The sequence below is a fragment of the Dreissena polymorpha genome, chromosome 3 (assembly GCF_020536995.1).
Source record: "Dreissena polymorpha isolate Duluth1 chromosome 3, UMN_Dpol_1.0, whole genome shotgun sequence".
NCBI lineage: Eukaryota > Metazoa > Mollusca > Bivalvia > Myida > Dreissenidae > Dreissena > Dreissena polymorpha.
This window is the reverse complement of record NC_068357.1, coordinates 149,496,492-149,520,187: the sequence shown is the minus strand read 5'-3', so window position 1 is coordinate 149,520,187 and position 23,696 is coordinate 149,496,492. Positions and strand designations below refer to the sequence as shown.

Below are 23,696 nucleotides of genomic sequence, written 5' to 3'. Positions count from 1 at the left end.
CTTCTTCCTCTTCTCTCTCTCTGCTCTCTCTCTCTCTCTCTCTCTCTCTCTCTCTTCTCCTCTCCGCTCTCTCTGATTCTCTGTGATTGTAAAATGACGCAATAGTATGTCATTTTATTATGACGCCGTCAATCAGCTGATTCATTATACGGATAACGAAAAACTATGTCCCTGACTAGATCTAAAGGTTGAAGGTCGTATAATTTTTAAAGCTCAAGTTTTCTCGACTCTAGAGAATTCTTCTGAAAAATCATTCAGTGGTAGAATAAAAAGTAGTGTGTACACGCGACAGGTTTATTCAACAAGGTGGAAAAGAGGCTACCTTATTCCATATGGTGTTATACAGTCAATGTATATATATTGATTTTTTCTCAGAAGATTTTTTTTATAATTTGATTATTTTTCATTCAAAATGATGTTTTTACTAATTATTATCATAACCACACGCTTACCATATGTGTTCAGGTTTACCCACATCTGGCATGTAACCTTTAAAAACATGAAGGAGATAAATATGTGTGTTAAACGTGTTGAAGGACTTATAATTCAAAGGGTAGTCTGTGTCGGCATGTTAAAGAAAGACACATTGATAACAAAGCTTACCATTGTACAGTCAAAACCTGCAAGACAAAATTCATTAGAAGAAGTTATTTGGTAACACATTTGAGAAAGATTCACGCACTGGATAAAAACACTGCAAAAGAATTGGCAAGGGGAAATACATCTTCAGCAAGAGATAAAATAGATAATGCTCCTTACTCCGGATTAGAGGATATTAGTGAAACTGAGTTGTTCCAGGATATTGATAGTTTCAACGATATGTTTTCTTTCCATGAAGTTGATTCAAACGTCACATCTACTGCTACTTCCGATATAGTTGACCAAGTGAATTACTTCATCGACATAAGCGACAATGAAAATGTTGCTATCCAGCCAAATAGCGACTTAGTAGATCCAGATACCTCTACACGTTTGCAATCTGACGTCAGCGTTCAGGAAGTGTCAGCGGATTGGGGCCTCGCTCCGGAGGTTCCCGTATCCCATGGAGATTGTGTGGGCATTCCGGCAGTGTCGTTGGATTGGGGCCTCGCCCCGGAGGTTCCCGTAGCCCATAGTGATTGTGTTGGCATTCCGGAAGTGTCGTTTGATTGGGGCCTCGCTCCGTATGTTCCGCTAGCCCACAGTGTTAGTATTGGCGTTCCGGAAATGGACTGCTCGGACGGAGGCCTTGTTCCGGAAGTGTCATCGGATGGGGGTCTCGCTCCGGATGTTCCGCTAGTCCATAGCGTTGGTGGGGCGTTCCGGAAATGCCGTGTTCGGACGGGAACCTTGTTCCGAAAGGTCATCGGATGGAGGGGCTCGCCCCGATGTTTCCGCTAGCTCATAGTGTTTGGTATGGGCGTTCCGGAAATGCCTTGTTCGGACGGGGGCCTTGCGCCGGAAGTTCTCTGCTAGACCATAGTGATGGCATGGGAATTCCGGATAGCCGTTTATGATGGATCCTCGCGCGCGCGTAGAGAGATGAGATCAGAGGAGACAGCTGATCTTCCTGAGGAGCTATGAGAGGGATCGTCTAGAGAGAGGAGAGAGAGAGAGAGTTGAGGGGAGCGAGAGACTGAAGACAGAGGAGAATAGTGAGAGGAGATGAGATAAGGACGATAGTGAGATGAGAGGAGGGGAGAGGGTTTGAGGTGGGGAGGGACTGATTCTTGGAGGGATCGGAGGGATTGCTGAGGTGCTTGAGGGAGAAGTGGTTGATGAGGGGTAGTTATGTTCGTTGTTTTTTGGGGGGATGTAGTTGTTCTCACGGAGGTCGTCTCTACTCCCTCCTCCTCTCTCCTCTTCGCTCGCGCGTGAGCGCGCGAGCGCGAGCGCGCGGCTGGAAATTGTAAAATGACGCAATAAGTATGTCATTTTATGACGCCGTCAATCAGCTGATTCATTATACGGATAACGAAAAACTATGTCCCTTGACTAGATCTAAAGGTTGAAGGTCGTATAATTTTAAAGCTCAAGTTTTCTCGACTCTAGAGAATTCTTCTGAAAAATCATTCAGTGGTAGAATAAAAGGTAGTGTGTACACGCGACAGGTTTATTCAACAAGGTGGAAAAGAGGCTACCTTATTCCATATGGTGTTATACAGTCAATGTATATATATTGATTTTTTCTCAGAAGATTTTTTTTATAATTTGATTATTTTTCATTCAAAATGATGTTTTTACTAATTATTATCATAACCACACGCTTACCACATGTGTTCAGGTTTACCCACATCTGGCATGTAACCTTTAAAATCAAGCGTCTGATAACATGGATAAATTAGTAGAAAATCGCCCAGTATTTGTTTACATTGACAGCGACGATCGTTTACTGGCATCTAATTAGGTTATCACTCTTAATAACAATAAAATACGACGTTAAATGGAATTGAAAACTTGTTATTTCAAATCTTTATTTAACTGTTTAACTTAATAGTTATTTTATTTATATAATTGTTTTAAGTCTTTATTGATTTTCTGTTTTTGACATACAGTCAGTCAACTAGTTTAGAATAACCCGGCAAAAAAACGTGAATTCTTTTGACCACAATAATTTCTTTCGGGATTTAATGTCAATGTGAGAATGTGTTAAAAAAAGGGTAAAATTTATTTTGTATGATAACAGGTTAGGCCAGACAGCATATGCAGTTTTTTGTAAAACATAGCAATTTAAAGTTCACCCTTTGGAAAATTATTAAAAATCATTCAACTTACAGAATTAGTATTTCAAAACATTGTCATGGCATTTGTTTTCAATCAGCAAAAAGTTTATTTGAAAATGATAAAGCCTTCTATATACATATGCACATTTCAAAACTAATTGAATAAGCAGTCTTCACGCTAATTTTTTTAGCAAAATAGCCCTTTGGGCTTATCAGATGGAATTTTGAATAGCCCGAAGACATGTTTGATAGCCCGAAGAGGTCAATATAAATTTTATGACTTTTTTGGCCAGGAACACCATTTCCTGTTGTTTGTCAAATGCATTTTATACAAAATGCACCAGATGATTATGCTGTTTATTGTCACTTTATTATTACACATGTTCTCATTCAATGATTCCATTAATCAGTTTGACCGGTGTTTGGTTTTATTTAAAAGCAAATTGATTATTATCGTATTATTACTAGGACAATCGCCGGTGAATTTCCGAATTGTCGGCATGTGGCTTCAGAACAAAAAGGCCATTGTTTGGTTAATTGCCCAATCTACCAAATGACAATGTCTGCTTCTTCAGTTTACTCCAGATGTTGTGATAAGCATGTGTAAACCTTGAAAAGTATTGTATATTCGTAAACAGATTATAAGTAGCAAAGTAGGTCACGTAGCAGAACAAGATTACAGAATAAACAAGAGTACTACAATTATTAATAATTATTTGAAAAAAACGTCTTCTAATACGCAAGAATAATTGAGTAAAACACATGGAAATCTAACTGTAATAAGGATCAATTTGTTTGTATCCCAATGCTAACAATATCCCTTACAGACTCTTTTATTTTTATTGAAAAATTACTTCGTCCATTTTTCATGAATTATAAAAACATTTTCAAACAAGAAATGTGTCCACAGGACACTGATGCCCCCAACTGTAACTTTGTCACTACATAGAAGTATAACTGTGTAAACGCTTGGTAGAAGTTATTAGCTTTTTTCAAATCCTAAACGCAGATTTCGAACCTAAACGCGGACCCTAAGTTCAAGGTCAAGGTCACAGGGGTCAAAATTTGTGTGCGTATGGAAAGGCCTTGTCCATATACACATGCATGCCAAATATGAAATTGCTATCTGAAGAGACATAGAAGTTATGAGCATTTTTCGAAATCTAAACGCAAAGTGTGACGGACAGACAGACAAACGGACAGTCCGATCACTATATGCCCTCCTTCGGAGGACATAAAAATGTCTAAGAATATCAAAATAAATCAGAAAGCCACATTAACTAGAGAGCGGACAACATGCTTAATCCTTGAAATGCACTAAGTGACCATGTGACCTAGTTTTTGACCCGGCATGACCCATATTCGAACTTGACCTAGATATTGTCTTGATACAACTTCTTACCAAGTTTAGTAAAGATCAGATGAAAACTACTTCAATTAGAGAGCGGAAACCATGCTAAATTCTTGAAATGCACTAAGTGACCCAGTGACCTAGTTTTTGACCTGACATGACCCATAATCGAACTTGACCTAGATATTGTCTTGATACAACTTCTGACCAAGTTTAGTAAAGATCAGATGGAAACTACTTCAATTAGAGAGCGGACACCATGCTAAATCCTTGAAATGCACTAAGTGACCCCGTGACCTAGTTTTTGACCCGGCATGACCCATATTCGAACTTGACCTAGATATTGTCTGGATACAACTTCTTACCAAGTTTGGTAAAGATTGGATGAAAACTATTTGAATTAGAGAGCGGACACGAAGTGAGACCGACCGACGGACAGTGCGAAAACTATATAACCCCTTTTCTTCGAAATGGGGGCATAAAAACGCTTCTAAAATTAAATAAGCTTCTGGATTGGTCATTATTTTAAAACATTACGAAGTGACCGATGCGCAAACATCCCGGAACGTGATCTACGCATGGTCAGTTTTAATTATCTCATCTCGATTGGGCGTCATCATTACTTTAAATAGCAACATACCCGGATGTTTACACAACAGTTTAAAAAAAATGGCGGCCGCATGTGTTCATGCAATTCTTTAAGATGTATAATGTCATTTTAGGCATTCAAATAGCGATATAACGCTCAAATATTTAATCAACCGGTCGGGCTATTTTATAAGCATTAAGAATCGACCGACTGGTCCAAGAATCGACTCGGGCTTCGGGCTTGTAGGCTGATTCAAAGACTGAATAAGTCAGGTCAACTTTTTGTTGCATTTATCACCCCTGTAAGCATAATACAAAAGCTTTCTTGCTAAAACTTTGTTAATCTATTCCTTTATCTAATGTATACCGTTGACACTTATCATTTTGTTTTTATTGGGACATTATGGAAAATAATTTACAAATTAATCGGAACTGCTGATTATCCTGAACTGGTTGACAAACTGTAGCATGTCAATGTCAGATTCAGATGACAACTACCCTCATGACCACAGGTATTTGACAATTTTTTTGGTCCTTATATATATATGTGTAATATTATATATTAAAGAACCAAAAATAAATTTTCAAGTACCTGTGCTCATGACCCTCGACCCGATTTTGCTATTAAGTTTGATAATTGTATCTGTAAAGTTTGTAAAAATGACCGACATCATTTCAATATTGACTGTAACAAGAAAATTGCAGCTTGGTTTTCAAAGTTGAGTATATTTAAAAATAAAAATTCTTCAAATATTTTCTCACAGTGAATTTCTATTTTAAATAATGTCTGCCTTTGTTAAGTTCAGACTTTACAAATGTATATCAGCTTGAATGTAGTATCAGCGTTATGGACATATTAATTTCTCAGCATTCACTTATGTTTAATATGGAACTCTTTGCCTTAATTCTGCAGTTATAAATTGCTATATTCAGTGTTTCGTTCTATATATCAGTAAAATTTGTATAGCAATTCTATAAGCCATAGAGGCGTACACATTCAGGCAGATGCATATTTTTTCAAGTAACATAATTTAATTTATAAATAATCACTTTGCCCAAAAAACAACAAGAAGCACAATACTGTTTTTAGCTCATCTATTTTTTGAAAAAAAATTATGAGCTATTGTCATCACCTTGGCGTCGGCGTCTGCGTCGGCGTCGGCGTCCGGTTAAGTTTTGCGTTTAGGTCCACTTTTCTCAGAAAGTATCAATGCTATTGCATTCAAACTTGGTACACTTACTTACTATCATGAGGGGACTGGGCAGGCAAAGTTAGATAACTCTGGCGTGCATTTTGACTGAATTATGTGCCCTTTTTATACTTAGAAAATTGAAAATTTTGGTTAAGTTTTGCGTTTAGGTCCACTTTTTTCAGAAAGTATCAATGCTATTGCATTCAAACTTGGTACACTTACTTACTATCATGAGGGGACTGGGCACGCAAAGTTAGATAACTCTGGCTTTCATTTTGACAGAATTATGTGCCCTTTTTATACTTAGAAAATTGAAAATTTTGGTTAAGTTTTGTGTTAAGGTCCATTTTATTCCTTAAGTATCAAAGCTATTGCTTTCATACTTTCAACACTTACTAACTACCATAAGGGGACTGTGCAGGCAAAGTTATGTAACTCTGACTGGCATTTGGACGGAATTATGGGCCCTTTATACTTAGAAAATTGAAAGTTTGGTTAAGTTTTGTGTTTTGGTCCACTTTACCCCTAAAGTATCATAGATATTGCTATCATACTTGGAACACTCGCAAACTATCATAAGGGTACAGTAAAAGGACAAGTTGCATAACTCTGGATGTCATTTTTACGGAATTATGGCCCTTTTTTGACTTAGTAACTTTGAATATATGGTTAAATTTTGTGTTTCGATCCACTTTACTTCTTAAGTATCAAGGCTATTGCTTTCAAACTTCAAATACTTTCATGCTATCATGAGGTTACTGTACCTGGCAAGTTGAATTTTACCTTGACCTTTGAATGACCTTGACTCTCAAGGTCAAATTATTAAATTTCTCTAAAATTGCCATAACTTCTTTATTTATGATTAGATTTGATTGATACTTTGACAAAACTACTCTTACCTGACATACCACAATAGACTCCACCCAAACCATCGCCCGTGCCCCCCCCCCCCCACAACCCCCCCCCCCTATTTTTTTTTTTTTTTTTTTTTTTTTTTTTTTTTAAGATCATCTCACAAATGACCACCACACCCTCACACTATACCCCCCCCACCCCACCCCCTCCCCAATTTTTTTTTTAAACGGTTTAAAAAACAAAACTATTTATTTTGATTATTTTATGTTTGAAATACCGTCCAACCATCGCACCCAAGAATCCCCCCCCCACCCCCCCCCTCCCCCCCACCCGAATCCCCCCCCCCCCCCCCCCCCTATTTTTTTTTTTTTTTTTTTTTTAAGATCATCTCAAAAATTACCACCACACCCTCACACTATACCCCCCACCTCGCCCCCCCCCCCCCATTTTTTTTTATGAAACGGTTAAAAAACACAAATATTTATTTTTATTATTTTATGTTTGAAATACCGTCCAACCATCGCACCCAAGAATCCCCCCCCCCCCACCCCCCCCCCCACCCCCCCCCCCCCCCCGATTTTTTTTTTTCCTTTTTTTCGCATTTTTGGAAGAAAATGTAATAAATGTCCACACCCCCACACAATGCACCGCTCTTCACTCCACCCCTCCCTCCTTTGTGATTGAAAATGAGAGTCCCTTCACCTTTAAAAAGAAAATAGACGAGCGGTCTGCACCCGCAAGGCGGTGCTCTTGTTATATTTGTATTTGCATGTGTTTTGTTCTGTGTCAACTTCAGTGCTGCAAAATGTTGGTATGTTAAAAAAACCTACTTAAGTAAATTATAATTTATATACAGGTCTGTAACTGTGATTATTAATCCTTTACTGGTGAAAACGGAGGGGACTTATGGTTTGCGCTCTGTGTGTCAGTGAGTCTGTCACACTTTTCTGGATCCTGCGATAACTTTAAAAGTTCTTCATATTTTCTCATGAAACTTGAAACATGGACTGATGGAAATATGGAGATTATGCATGTCATTTCATTTTACTCCTATGTCAAGAATTCTGGTTGCTATGGCAACAAATATATACACAAACAAATCTGAAAATGCTGGATTTTCACCGGTAGGGGACTTTTTTTTCTTCGCAATAGTCTTGTTTTAATTGTTATTAGTCTCCTATCGGGGACTATATGGTTTTGCGCTCTGTGTGTCAGTCTGTCAATCTGTCACACTTTTCTGGATCCTGCGATAACTTTAAAAGATCTTTATATTTTTTCATGAAACTTGAAACATGTACAGATGGCAATATGGAGATTATGCACGTCATTTCAATTTGTTCCTATGTCAAGAATTCTGGTTGCTATGGCAACAAATAGATTAGAAATATTGCTGAAAATGGTGGATCCTGCGATAACTTTAAAAGTTCTTCATATTTTTTCATGTAACTTGAAACATGGACAGATGGCAATATGGAGAGTTAGGGGGCTTTTATTGCTTGGCAATAGTCTTGTTCATCTGAGGAATGGATAAGACAATCAAATTACAAATATGTGTTTTCTTCTAGGCAAATGTTTTTGACTCATGTGCTAATTCAGTGGATATTGATAGATTTAACCCTTTCCCCCATAAGAAGCAAATTGAAAATGGCCTTTGCAAACAGCATAAAACCAGAACATCCTGCGAGTAACTCGTAGTCTGTTCAGGTTTTGTGCTGTTTGATGCTCATCGATATCTCTAAGGGTTGGAAATCATCACCAGGGAAGCCTTTAAAACATGAATCTAGTAAGAAAGGTCTTAAATTAAATTTAACTTTCTAGGGGGCTACAAATGCGTGAAAATACGTATCTAAGTGGTAAAGAGTTAACATTGATTTGTAAGATACTAAAAGCCTGAAGAAGCTAAGGCCTGGGTTTGAAATATATTAAGAGCTTGTTATTGTACAAGTGTATTGTTAACCTGTTTGACTCAAGGACAAGATCTCCTAAATTGATTATCATTATTTGCAAAAAGATACAATTAAATTATTTAAGTAAAATTGATAAATGTAATAGAAAATGATACTGTTTGTTTTTATGTATTTCAGTTATGGGATGATTGTTAGACAGTAAGACAGACTAAATACACAATTCAATGGCTTTGGAAAAATCTACAGCAGTGTATATTGGGAACTTGAAACTTGCAGCCAGAATTTTAGAACTAAAATCGGACCTGCTTCGATTGTTTGGTAAAGTGCTAAAAGTTTCAGTTACTGCAAATGATATTAGTATTGTTAATGGCCCAAAAAGATACGCAATCATAGATGTTCACAATGAACAAAATGTTGCTTGCGTTCTGCAAAATATTGTTGACTACGAGGATAGAAAGAAACTAAAATTTAAGTTTGAAAATATTGAAGAACCAGGAACTTTTCTGCATGTAGATACAGTTAAATCTCAAGATGATAAACAATCCAGGGATGATTTTGAAAATGGTCGCAACCCGCCAAGACCTTTTTCCAAACCTCACTTGCATGTAAGAAAAAGACCTGACTATGGGAGGATAGTGCCATTAAAGGTTTGTGATATTGAGAATCTTGTTAAAAAATATGACGTCTTTTTAATTTCTTATTTGGCTTTTTGTCTTAAATTATGTTATGCTAATTGTTTCAATACACATGTCTTATAATAATCAGGGATGGAAACTAACATTTTACAATTGGTTGCCCACACATGCAACCATCTTTTGTATTTTGGTTGCCCAGCTAAAGACTAACAAGCCCAGTACCATGTTCATGTAGTGTCATGTGTATATAAGACTTTCTTTATATAAAATTAAAGATAACTAAACAACAACATTGCTTCATTGACAAACTGTCTCAGTTTTATGTCACAAGTCTGAGTTTAATCATTTTATTGGCTTTGATAAATGCATTTTATTTAACTAATTATTAACTCACAGACGCCACTTGCAATGAATTGTTTCAAGCTTAAAAGCAATTTGCCCAGCCGGACTACTAACTTTTGAATTTGAGTTGCCCAGGCCAAAATGTACTGGCCCCGGGCTCATGGGCAACCACTAATTTCCATCCCTGATAATTATATATTACAACAAATATTTCACTACACTGCAGTTATATAAGCAATTCAGTTTCTTTCCAAAAATTGTATGCAGTTGATTCTAATAACATCTAAGGAATTTAATGTAATGTAAATAGTGTATACGTTATGTATCAATATTTATCTGTTGTAGTTATCATTAAAGTATATGTAAGAAAATTAGGACTAAACATAAACATTTAAAAAAACTCTTCAACTCTTCTATTCAAATTGACTATAATTTTTATCGCATAGTCCGCCTCAAGTAATCCGATGCACACTGGCCGCCTGTCAAGACAAAGTTCCAGCACCCAGAGGAGTCAATTGCCTGCGTCAGAGCCAACTACCGACCTGGACGTGACACTAGATGACTACCCTGTGGACAGGGACAAGTCTCCAACTGTCGTCAAAAGTGTTGGGGAGGCGTTGAATACTCGCGTGAATATGGTACCAATGGATGATTCTACTTTAAAGGTAGTTGAGAATTATAAACCGTTTTATTGCTATTGATAGTCTTGCAACAATCTTATTAAAAATCAACGTTGCTTTGAAATTGCAATACTTTCTTCCTAATAGATTGAAACTAGTGGTGGGAATTTTAGAATGGGATTTTAATAAGGTTGTGTATTTGAAGCTTATATTGTGAATTTTAGATTAATGAAAATGAGACTGTTGTTTTTTTTAATAAATCTAGCTTTAATTGTGTATTTCAATTTAAACTAGCTTAGACTATGTATTTCAAATGAAGCGAACGTAGATTGTGGATTTTATATTTAACTAGATGACTTCTATTATATATTTAGTGGTTTTGTTTCATTATTTACAGTGAGAATATAAACATTCCATATCAACATTTTAGTTTCACAATCTTAAACAATCACTAGTATATGAATATTAAATAAAAATAAATTGACTTTCTACTAATAGTTCCATACATGAAATGTTGTTTAATTCATCACGAACATATTATAGCAAATGCCAATTTGCTAACACAATTTTTGTTGCTGAACCCAAAATTGTGTTTATTTGTTGTTGTTGTTTAAAGAAATCTGCAAAAAACAGCGGTTATTTGTAGCAGACTACAAATTTCCCAGCATGCAAAGGGTTAATGCTTCATGTGTATATTTGAGCTGGGCTCTGATAAATGAGGGTTTTAAAGCATGTGCATAAAGTGTCGTCTCAGATTAGCATGTTATGCTAATTATGTACGACTCTTTCAGCTTATAAGGACTTTATACTTTAAAGGAAATCTCTTCGTAATAAAAATCCAGTCTTGGCATAAAATGTCATCCCTGATTAGCCTATGCATACTGAACAAGCTAATCTGGTACAACACTTTACACACATCTATTAAGCCCTGTTTTCCAAGAGTGTGGTTCATTTTTAAATGTACATGTGTTTATAACCCCAAATGATCAATGTACAGCAGGACAGCGATGATTCTGGTACCCAGGTAGACCTTGTACACAATCGTACCATTTCCTCCATACACGGTGAGGGAGATGATGAACACTCGGATGACCTTGAGACCTCAGAGTACGAAGACCCACCCGGGTCAGTAATTGACCTCCGTCACATCAGTCGTGCTTCCATGCGAGGAAAACTGACGCCTAGAATACACAGGCGCACACAGAAATCTGCAAACCAACCGAAGCCTAACAGTAAGTGTGAGCAATTAAAGTTGCATGGCAATTATTTATTTCAATTCTGTTTAAAATGAACCTTTTGTTTATATCTGTCAAGTATAGAAATTAAAATGCATGCGTCACTGATTCACTGCATACAACAAAATATGGTAAAAAAATCCAATATTATAAAGATGTTATTTCATTTTTATTTAAGTCCAGACAGAAAAATCTTCAACCAGTAGAAAGGATTTCTTTGCTTTCCTTGATGCTCAAATAGGTAAGAGACAAATGTGTCACATGCTTGTTATTTATTAATAAAAAAGTAAAAAATAAATGTGTTACATGCTTTTTATATTTTCTAAAATATGTGACAAATGTGTCATGTGCTTTTTATGTTCTCTAAATCATGTGACAAATATGTTACATGCTTTTTATGTTCTCTAAAATATATAAGCGACTAATGTGTCATATGCTATTTATATTCTCTGAAGAAAAAAGTCATTTGCTTGTTATTTTCTCTAAATTAGGTAAGAGGCAAATTTGTCACATGTTTTTGGTAGTCATGGGGAAGACACACCTATAACATATGCAACATGATCAACAATACTAAGAACTTAAGGCTATGATCTATTTGTGAATTTTTTAAGACACATGTCTCATTTTTACATTGATACCTTCTACTGTCAAGGTAAGACACAAATGCCACATGGATCTCGTATGGTATCTGCTCTGTTGTAAGAGTCACCTGGTTATCTCATGAAATGTTCTCAGATATTAAGGTCAAAATTCATTAATGATCAGCTCTCTGTTGAAAGGTCACACCAATACCTTTGTAAGTCTTTCATGTAATGTCAAATAGGTACCTATTGTTTGCGCTCAAAATATTTATAAAAATTGAGTAAAATCTATTCTCTGTAAAAAAAACTTTAAAGTACTATGAAAGATGCTGTTTACAAAGTTTTGAGATATTATAACAAATGTGCGTCATAGTGCATGTTGATATTACAGGTCCAGAAACCCCAGCCCCACATTCCACGACCCATGTCGATGATGAGAGCACTACGCCCTACTACAAGGTTGGCTATACCATCATCACACCTGCAGTGTGAATATTACAACCTGTTGGATAAACATTGATATGTAGAAAGAGCAATCCAATGCATTAGAATGACACCATTTTTAGCTTGACTATATGAGTCGTGTTCTGAGAAAACTGGGCATAATGCATGTGCGTAAAATGTCGTCACTTTCCACCTAAATTGGATTTTTGCTAAGAAGAGACTTCATTTAAACGAAAAATGTCATAAAAGCATAAAGTGTCGTCCCTGATTAGCCTGCGTGGACTGCACAGGCTAATCTGGGATGACACTTTACGCACATGCATTAAGCCCTGTTTTCTCAGAACACGACTCATATAACAAAGAGTCAGAACTACACTACTCACCCACGATGTTGGCGTTGGCATCTCTGTCAGTCTCTGCGTAGTGCTCTGGTTAAGGCAACATCTTACATGTTACTTTTTCTTCTACAGGCATTTGATTGAAACTCACACACGTGTTCAGGGGTCATTGTATGAGGTCACCCACCAAGTTCCATGACTAAGCTGCTATTAGGCAGAATTATGCCATGTATTGTACTGCTATTTTTCTATTAACGAATTCAGGTTAAAGTTTGCATGCAACAACTACTATCTCTAGCTGACATGCAGATGGAGCTAAGGGTTGCATTGCAGGCCAGTTTAGTTAAGGTCAAGGTCACTTTTGCTTTTTTGCTTTAAATATATAAAAAGTTTGCACTCAATTTCTTCAGTAAGAATTGAGATATTGTGCTAAAATTCTGTGTTTTGGAAGGTTACAGGCTGATCTAGCAAAGGATTGCATTTGGGGCAAGTGGATTGTGATTTTCATAAAAAGCACACCAGTTAATGTTTGTGATTATAGATGAATCACAAGTAATTCTTTACATAAGCTTTGGAGATGAAATATTTGCTTGGGAATCCTGGATCCATCTTAAATATACTAGTATGATTTAAATAAAGGACCAACAGATTGTAAGACAGGCTTCTTTTCCAGGGATGTGTACACATTCTAATCATTTTTACTTCATTAAAATTAAAAAATCCTTGATGCAGGCAGGCGAGTGGTTGTGCAAACGGGTATAATGTTAATAACTTCTGTTTGCATTAACTAATCTTTATGACACTTTTGGTATGGCAAGTTTGCATACAGACCTAGCTTGGGATTGTGTTTAGATGTGTATAGTCAAGGTCACTGTTATTTAAAATAAACAATGTTTTTTGGGGGGAATTATACTTGAGTTTGGAAAGTATTTATTTGAACTTCTGTGTGTCTGTTTCTTAAATGCAGACTTGGAGGCTCAAATAATTGAGCCAATCATGTATGGGTAAGTGAGAAATAATTCTGTTTAATAACTTGAGATTGATTTGAAACTTTTGTGAAGGGTAGGTAGCTAACATGTAAACCTAGGTTGGACATGTTCACTATTATTAAAAATATTAAACAAAGCCTTTTAAGAGACCTATTCACGTTTCGGTAAATTGACAAAATTGCAAAAAAATGTTTCAGATTAGCAAATTTTCGTTTTTATGATATTTGCCAGGAAACAGAAATACTGAAATTTATCATGCTCTCAAATATCTAGTGTATGCATCTTCTGATGATTTAAAAACCTGAAAATTGTGAAGCATTACAAACGCAAAAGGATTAAATAATTTGCAGAGTTCTGATGTTATCATTATATTTTGTGACATTACGAGGAATGTTTATATCAAATATAAAATACACCACTCACTGTATGAGCATGGATGGCCAAGTTGTTCAAATGCTTGATTTTTTCTCCAATGGTCAGTGGTTCAAGCCCAGTTGAGCATTACTTTTTAGCTCACCATGTCACTTATGTGACCGTGTGATGTCCGGCGTCAGTATGTGCGTGTGTGCGTGCGTGTGTGCGTGTGTCCGTCAACAATATGTTTGTGTAGACAGTAGAGGTCACAGTTTTCATCCAATCTTTATGAAATTTGGTCAGAATGTTTATATTGATGAAATCTAAGTTGGGAATGTATTTGGGTCATCTGGGGTCAAAAACTAGATAACTAGGTCAAAAACTAGGTCAAATAATAGAAAAACCTTGTGTAGACAATAGAGGTCGCAGTTTTCATCCAATCTTTATGAAATTTGGTCAAAATGTTTATTTTGATGAAATCTGGGTTGGCATTGTATTTGGGTCATCTGGGGTCAAAAACTAGGTCACTAGGTCAAAAACTAGGTCAAATAATAGAAAAACCTTGTGTAGACAGTAGAGGTCACAGTTTTCATCCAATCTTTATGGAATTTGGTCAGAATGTTTATCTTGATGAAATCTGGGTAGGGATTGTATTAGGGTCATATGGGGTCAAAAACTAGGTCACTAGGTCAAAAACTAGGTCAAATAATAGAAAAACCTTGTGTAGACAATAGAGGTCACAGTTTTCATCCAATCTTTATGAAATTTGGTCAGAATTTTTATCTTGATGAAATCTGGGTTGGGATTGTATTTGGGTCATCTGAGGTCAAAAACTAGGTCACTAGGTCATATAATAGAAAAAACGTCAACAATTTGTTTGTGTACACGGTAGAGGTCACAGTTTTCATCCAATCTTTATGAAATTTAGTCAGAATGTTTATCTTGATGAAATCTGGGTTGGGATTGTATTTGGGTCATCTGGGGTCAAAAACTAGGTCACTAGGTCAAAAACTAGGTCACTAGGTCAAATAATAGAAAAACCTTGTATAGACAATAGAGGTCACAATTTTCATCCAATCTTTATGAAATTAGGTCAGAATGTTTATCTTGATGAAATCTGGGTAGGGATTTATTTGGGTCATCTGGGGTCAAAAACTAGGTCACTAGGTCAAATAATAGAAAAACCTTGTGTAGACAATAGAGGTCACAGTTTTCATCCAATCTTCATAAAATTTGATCAGAATGTTCATCTTGATGAAATCTGGGTAGGGATTGTATTTGGGTCACTTGGGATCAAAAACTAGGTCACTAGGTCAAATAATAGAAAAACCTTGTGTAGACAATAGAGGTCACAGTTTTCATCCAATCTTTATGAAATTTGGTCAGAATGTTTATCTTGATGAAATCTGGGTTGGGATTGTATTTGGTTAGTCAGGTGAGCGATTCAGGGCCATCATGGCCCTTTTGTTTACTTTTTTTATTTTATGTATTTTACTGGGGTTGTTTAGTTTAAATGTTTGCATTTATCAATTTAAAGCATTAAATGACAAAGTTCAAGACATGCACAAATCTGTAAAAAGGTCCCTTTAAAACCTGGTATCTTGGCATTGTTATTCCCCTCCATAGGGGGAGGGATATTGTTTTGGCGTTGTCCGTCCATCCATCCGTCCGTCCGTCTGTCTGGCTTTTTTGTGTCCGGAGTCATATCTTGGAAGTGCTTTGGGGGATTTCCTTGAAACTTGGTATGAGTATATATATGGATAAGAGGATGATGCACGCCAAATGGCATTGCACACCATCGGATAATAACGGAGTTATGGCCCTTTGTATCTTGAAAAAATGCTTTTTTTGTGTGTCCGGAGCCATATCTTTGAAGTGCTTTGATGGATTTCATTGAAACTTGGTATGAGTATATATATGGATAAGAGGATGATGCACATTGGCGTTGTCCATCCGTTCAGAAAACTGTTGTGTCCAGAAGTATACTGGCGGGGGATATCAATTCAACGAATTTGCTTGTTTTTTTATGAAGCCTGGGGAAATTATCAACAACCATGACCAGAGCAAAGAATTCAAGGCCTACCTTGACGGCAAATATACCTTAAAGAAACTACGCGACCATGCGGCTAGATGTGCTGTTGGGTTTCTCAACTCTGGAAAGAAAGGGATGCTCCTTATTGGTGTAGAATCCAGAGGTTTGTACTCCTAGATCCTTTAAAGATTTGTAGCTTTATTGGCATTCACTAATCTGCTCATTGGGTTTTTATTCTGTAAAGCTTGTCAATAAAATAATGTTCAGATGTGTAAGAAATGCACGACAAATCTCAACAAAATCAAATAGAATTCGTTAATTGGCGTACACAATGCATCTCATTACTAGACATTTTTTGATGTCTTTAAATTATTTAGAAGTTAAATTGATTGGTTGTTGCTAGTATTTAAGGATACCATTTTACATGTGACCATAGCCTTCCAAACTAAACATCTTAAACTCAGAGTGTAGTTGCTAAGTAAACACAGTGCAGTTTGCATAGGCATATGGAACAAAACTATCCACTTTTTAGCTCACCTGATTAATCAGGTGAGCTTTTGTGACCGGTCTTTGTCCATCGTCTGTCCGTCCGTCAGTCCACATTTGTTAGTAAACACTCTAGAGGCCACATTTATTGTCCGATCTTCATGAAACTTGGTCAGAAGCTTTGTCCCAATGAAATCTCAGTGGAGTTTGAAACTGGGTTGTGCCTGGTCAAAAACTAGGTCAAAAAAAAAGAAAAAACTTGTAAACACTGTAGAAGTCACATTTCATGCCCAATCTTCATGTAACTTTGTCAAAATGTTTGTCTTAATGATATGTTGGTTGAGTTCATAAGTGGTTCCGGTCCGATGAAAAACATGGCCGCCAGTGGGCGGGGCAGTTTTCCTTATTTGGCTATAGAGAAACCTTGTAAACACTCTAGAAGTCACAATTTTTGCCCAATAATCATGAAAGTTGGTCAAAACATTGGTTTAATTGATATCTCGGACAAGTTCGAAAATGATCCAGATCGGTGAAAAAACATGGCCACCAGTGGGCGGGGCATTTTTCTCTATGAAAACATGTGAACACTCTAGAAGTCACATTTTTGGCCCAATGTTCATGAAATTTGGTCAGAACATTTGTTTCCTTGATATGAGAGTTGAGTTCGAAAATGGTTCTGGTCAGTTGAATAACATGGCTGCCAGGGGGGAGGGGGCAGTTTTCCTTATTTGGCAATAGAGAAACCTTGTAAACACTCTAGAAGTCACAATTTTTGCCCAATCATCATGAAAGTTGGTCAAAACATTGGTTTTATTGATATCTCGGAAGAGTTCGAAAATGGTCCAGATCGGTAAAAAAACATGGCCGCCAGTGGGCGGGGCATTTTTCTCTATATGTATATAGTGAAAACATGTGAACACTCTAAAAGTCACATTTTTGGCCCAATTTTCATGAAATTTGGTCAGAACATTTTTTCCTTGATATGAGAGTTGATTTCGAAAATGGTTCCGGTCAGTTGAATAACATGGCTGCCGGGGTGGGGGCAGTTTTCCTTATTTAGCTATAGAGAAACCTTGTAAACACTCTAGAAGTCACAATTTTTGCCCAATCATCATGAAAGTTGGTCAAAACATTAGTTTTATTGATATCTCGGAAGAGTTCGAAAATGGTCCAGATCGGTGAAAAAACGTGGCCGCCAGTGGGCGGGGCATTTTTCTCTATATGTATATAGTGAAAACATGTGAACACTAGAAGTCACATTTTTGGCCCAATTTACATGAAATTTGGTCAGAACATTTGTTTCCTTGATATGAGAGTTGAGTTTGAAAATGGTTCTGGTCAGTTGAATAACATGGCTGCCGGGGGGGCAGTTTTCTTATATTTATATAGTTAAAAAACCTTGTGAACACTCTAGAAGTCACAAAACTTTGTGAAAAGATTGGTTTTATATATATCACATAATTAATGCCATAATTATTGCCCTTAGATTGTCCAAATTTTTATTATATTATACAAAATCCTTGTAACCAATCTAGAGGTCACAATTTTGTTTCAGATTTTATGAATCTTGGTCATAATATTTATTTTTGTAAGCAAACTTTGATGTTTGGTAAGGGGTGTCAACTCAAAATATAGGTCACCAGGTCAAATCTTACAAAAACAAAATCACTCCATATGCCAGAGTTTTGGTTCAATAATGGTGAAACTTGACCAGGATGTTTGTCTGGACAATATCTAGGTCAAGTTTGACGTTTGGTAAAGATTGAATGAACCGACTCCTCTCAGGTGAGCGAACTAGGGCCATCTTGGCCCTCTTGTTCGGTATTTTTCCTTTGAAGGAAGTCTATTGTTATCAAAAATCCACTTAAGGCATACAGTGTTATCCCTGATAAGTTTAAGCAAACTGCTCAGTCTAATCTGGGACAACAATTTATGCACATGCTGCATGAAGCCTACTTATCCCAGAAGGAGACCGATGTTATAAAGTACCCATTGTGTTGCGCTCTGAGAAAACTGGGCATAATGCATGTGGGTAAAGTGACGTCCCAGATAAGCCTCTGCGAATTGCTTTCCGCCTAAATTGGAATTTTTGCTAAGAAGATACTTCATTTGAACGAAAAATGTCATAAAAGCGGACAGCGTCGTCCCTGATTAGCCTTGCGGATTGCACAGGCTAATCTGGGACGATACTTGACCCACATGCATTATGCCCAGTTTTCTCAGAACATGACTCCAATAAAGTACCAATTGTTTAACTGCCATTACAAAGTGGTTCCTTACGCTCCCTGGTTGAGTGGTATTTAAAACACATACGTAATTATATAATATTACCCATCTTTCAACCAACAATACACTGTGGTTCTCCCCGTTCCCAGGTCGAGTGGTTGGTATAGACTGCGAGCTTCAGCAGGAGGACAGATACCGCCGCCATTTCCTCGATGCCATGAAGGAGATCTACCCGCCAGTGTTTGGTGACGAGTACTCCATACACTTCGCTCCCCTGCTAGAAGACAATGGGCGGCAACATCGTGAGTTTTGATTTGAAGTTTTTTTATACCCAAGAAAGTTATAAAGAAATTCAACTTTCAATTCATACATGGAAAAAAAGTTATTAAGAAATTAAAGCTTCAATCTATACATTGAAAGATAATAAAGCTGCAGATATTTTATGTACCAACCAAAAATTAAAGAAAAAAGAACTGAAATTAATATATATTAATGTTTCGATTACCCCAGTTTAAATAACTTTTACTTTTGTTTTGTTCTGTTGTTTTTATAGACAGTTGAAAACTTGCCTTTAATAGTTCTAAGAATATCGGATAGAAGCAAGATGTTTGCTTCTGATAATGTTTCTGGGGTTTTATTATTCCTATATAAACCTTATTCTGAGAAAACATGGCCTTATGCATGTGTGTAAAGTGTTGTTCTAGATTAGCCTGTGCAGTCTGACAGGCTAATCAGGGATGACACATTACACTTAAATGGTATTTTTTGTTTAAAGGCAGTCTCTTAGCAAGAATCAAGTTTAGGTGGACATATCATCTCAGATGAGGTTTGAAAAATGAGGTTTATTCCTATGTTTAAAGTATCTAGTGTAAATGCAGTACTCTTTGAGGCACTGAAGCTTTGATTTGATAATCAGAAGATAAGCTTTTGAACACTTTTCAGAATGATTTTCATAGAATTTTCAACTTCTTATAATAACTTACTGGTCTGTGATTTATAGCTATTTGAATATTGGAAGTAATGAATGTAGTAATGTAGACAAAGAAATATGTATTTGGATTCTGTAGCCTTTAAAAATCTGTTCTTTCCTATTAAGCTTTCATATATTTAAATATTCAATTATAGAAACAAGTATAACAGACAAAAAACTTTGGTTTGATTTGTTTAAATTGTCTAGCTGTTTAAGACCATGGGTTTTAAAAGTTAAACATGTTCTTTGTTGTAAGTCTTTAATTGTTACACATTTATATTCATCACATTTGTTTGATTACTTGAACTTTTAAAGAATGACATTTTTATTTTGTTATTTGTTGATAGATGTGTGGACCATGTAATCTTCCTTTATTCATGAACAGAAATCTTGATTAATTTTGTAGTTACAGTTAAAAAAAAAAAGTACACTTCTCATTGACAGCTGGTTACAGAGCTTTGGTAAGAAATCCTGCTGTTCATCTTGTAGGAATGCCCCATATGTCATGTGTGTATTGTTTGCTTGTAACCTATAACCCAGCCCCTTAGAAGTATTTGCATGATACTTATTTATGTAAATACATATTAAAAGGACCTTTTCACAGATTTGGCATGTATTGAAGTTTGTCATTAAATGCTTTATATTTATAAATGTAAACATAGGATCTAAAAAGTTCCAGTAAAAGAACAAGAATAACATTCAAGAAACAAAAAAAAGGTACCCTCAACTGGGCTCAAACCACTGACCTCTGAAGTAAAACTCCAACGCTTAGACCATCCATGCACATAGAGAAAATGATAGATTTGATACTTTATATAAGCAATCCTCGTAATGTCACAAAATATAAAGACAACAACAGAACACTCCATAGAATTAAATCATTTTGCTTTGCAACGCTTTATAATTTTCAGGTTTTTAAATAGTCAAAAGATGCATATAATCAATATTTTAGAGCATGGTAAATGTTCAGTATTACTGTTTCCTCCCAAATATTATAACTGCAACGTAAATTTGCAAATCTGAAAAAAATAAATTTCAATTTTGTCAATTTACCAAATCATTAAAAGGTCCCTATAAAAGACGTAAAGGAATCTTATTTGATTAGATTGGACCAATTATTATCTCTAACAAGGTACACTTGGTGTTAAATACTTTTATTTTCAAGTTTTATGAAGATTTTCACCATTCAGCGTTGCTAAGTTTTCACATTGGCCTCATTTCCCTGTGTTTAAATATTAATGCTATTGGTTCTGCTAACAATGTGTTAAAAAAATCTTGTTGCATGCGTATCATAACAATTGCTAACATAAAGTATACTATTTAGTTTTTAGTGTAGTACATATTATCTATAATTCTCTGGTTCCAACATACATATTTATTGATTCTATACTTTCACATATTTAATATTTTTTTATATTTGGTGTATTTTTTTTAAATGTAATTCTCAGAACAATAAATGCCTTTTTTTAGAACCAGATAGTTGTTTGAATGGATGCCCACAAACATTTTTAATTAAAATAAAGAGATACAAATGCCAGTATTCATTTATTGATCAGTAATTGATGCACAATATTGTTTTTTTATTTACATGTGTCATATTTAATACAGTATACAAAATGCACTGCTTTTGCTGGTTATATATTTGTGCCTATGTTTGCCATATAAATATGTTTTTGCAGCTTGCAATAATCCCATGTTGTCGTAGCGTTGCATGAATTGTTCCTTTATTTTGTGTACCTGTACATGTGTTTGATTTCTTTTTCCCCTAACATATTAAAATACTATGAAACAGTCCAATTCAGAAATGGTCAGTTATTGCCTTTAATGCCTTCTATTGTTATTTCATTGATAGTTCTAAACCAAGTAATGTAATTGGGGCTTCATGTCAGGGTCTATATTCATAATCCTCATTTATTGTCTAGGAAAATTAATTTTTTTGCACAATATACATATTTCTGTATAGGACATCTGTTAAGACGCTTACAAAAATACCTAGTTTGTGTCTACTATGCTTTTGCACATAGTTTTCTTATCTTTATATTTGTATTGTTACTAATTTTGTTGCATACATGCTTTTTCAATGATATTATGACTAAATTCTTTCCACTCCTATTCCCTTGTTTAGTAGTATGACTTCATGTACATTCCGTTTCTTCTTTGATACTAAAATCCTCCAACTCCAATGTTTTCTCCTATCAGTGTTTGTTTGCTTGGTCCCTTTCTATTTGGAAAAATTGCGCCATTTTGACTAACATTGGAAAATTTAGTTGTTTGTTGTTTTATTGCTCACAAATATTTTAAAATTTAGAATAGAGTGATTTCAAAAAACTTACTAAGGTTTACCTTTCTGAATGGCAGCTGAACAAAATGTTGAGATCTATTAAAAAAATAAAAATTTGAAATCCTTCAATTGGCAATTGTTATGTCCCATTAGGGAAACATTTATGTTTTCTCTGTTGGGAGTGGATCCCTCATGATCCCAAATTTGAAAAAAAACTTTGCTTCTTATTCTGACTGCATCCCTGCTTGTTTGTATTTCTTAGCCAGCCTGAAAGTGATTGAGATACGTGTCTTCCCACCCGAGAACCAGGAGGCCCTATATGAATGTAATGAGGGGGTCTTTGTGCGCAGGAATGGCTCTCTGACTGGACCCATCAAAGCCAGCCATATCCAGGAATGGGTCAAACAGGTGGGCTTATCAAGTGAGCTCTGTCATGCAAAAATGGGTCTAATGCGAAATGCGGCCAGAGTAGCTCCGATTAGCCTCAGCAGAAAGGGCAGTCTGGTCAGGAGATACCCAATACTTTAAAGTCACTTAAGGCTTCAAGTTGTTACTTTAAGAGAGGATTATCTCCTGAACAGACTTCTCTTAACCCTACAACAATGAGAGAAGTATTTTCACGCGTTTGTAGTCTCTCAGAAAGTTAAATTTCATTAAAGGCCTTTCTTACTAGATCCAAGTTTTAAAGGTTTCATTTTCAACCCTTAGGTACTGATGAGCAGCAAACAACATAAAACCTGAGTTACTCGCAGGCTGTTCTTGTTTTATGCTGTTTGCACAAAGTCATTTTCACTTTGAATCTGAGTGGGAAAGGGTTAATGCGCAAGCTGGTCTGGCGCTATGCTGGCCACATAACCCATTAGACCCATTTTTGCATGCTGCTACTTACATAATCATTGTTCTACAGTGTATTTATTTGTTTTCTATCTTCTTTGTAAGCTCACAGATGGAATGGAATCAAGGACATCCATATCCACGGATGGGTCATACAGCAGCTATGTAATATAATGGTTATAATACAATATTTTCTTTATTTTTTTTTATGATCTTACAACTTTGATGAAATGACATTCATAGTTTAATCCAAAAGCATTACAGACACCAAAAATATTAAGAGAATATTCAAGAATGTTGTAAATCACAATCATGACCATTACTTGAAGAAAAAATTGTATGATTAGTTCTATGCTAATTCTAAGGTAAGACTTGCATCCAAACTGGTTTTACCCAGGGTAATTGTAAGGTTAGGTTTGCATTCTAACTGGTTTTACCCAATGCAAAGTGTGAGGTGAGGCTAGCAATTAAATGGTTTAGCCTGGGCTGAGGGTTTTAACTGGTTAAATCCTGACTGAGTGTTAAGTTAGGCTTGCATTCTAACTGATTAAATCCTGACTGAGTGTTAATTTAGGCTTGCATTCTAACTGGTTTAATCCTGACTGAGTGTTAAGTTAGACTTGCATTCTAACTGGTTTAATCCTTACTCAGTGTTAAGTTAGACTTTCATTCTAACTGGTTTAACCCAAGGCTAAGTGTGTGATTTGGCAAGCATCTTAACAGGTTTAATAAC

The 23,696-nt window shown here is 35.9% G+C and overlaps 2 protein-coding genes across 4 annotated transcripts in view; one reads left to right on the top strand and one right to left on the bottom strand.

The window, feature by feature from the left end:
• Positions 1–2,203: 2,203 nt before the first annotated feature.
• The window catches only part of LOC127871936 (uncharacterized), a 28,049-nt gene continuing 6,556 nt past the window's right edge, over positions 2,204–23,696 (top strand). The window contains exons 1-10 of one of the 3 annotated variants that reach the window (XM_052415212.1): positions 2,204–2,386; positions 8,774–9,243; positions 10,020–10,238; positions 11,191–11,425; positions 11,607–11,669; positions 12,401–12,468; positions 16,167–16,329; positions 19,028–19,180; positions 20,293–20,309; positions 22,392–22,529. In XM_052415212.1, the coding sequence (XP_052271172.1) occupies positions 8,821–9,243; positions 10,020–10,238; positions 11,191–11,425; positions 11,607–11,669; positions 12,401–12,468; positions 16,167–16,329; positions 19,028–19,180; positions 20,293–20,309; positions 22,392–22,400 (1,350 nt within the window). In that variant the 5' untranslated portion in view covers positions 2,204–2,386; positions 8,774–8,820 and the 3' untranslated portion in view covers positions 22,401–22,529. Of the gene's footprint in view, positions 2,387–8,773; positions 9,244–10,019; positions 10,239–11,190; positions 11,426–11,606; positions 11,670–12,400; positions 12,469–16,166; positions 16,330–19,027; positions 19,181–20,292; positions 20,310–22,391; positions 22,538–23,696 lie in introns of those variants that run through there. The other 2 variants (XM_052415211.1, XM_052415210.1) reach the window with 2 other exon arrangements.
• Positions 4,343–23,696, bottom strand: part of LOC127871938 (myoneurin-like) — a 235,836-nt gene continuing 216,482 nt past the window's right edge. Inside the window, exon 6 of the transcript XR_008045637.1 lies at positions 4,343–4,389. The gene's annotated coding sequence lies outside the window, so the exon portion shown is untranslated. The remainder of the gene's footprint in view (positions 4,390–23,696) is intronic.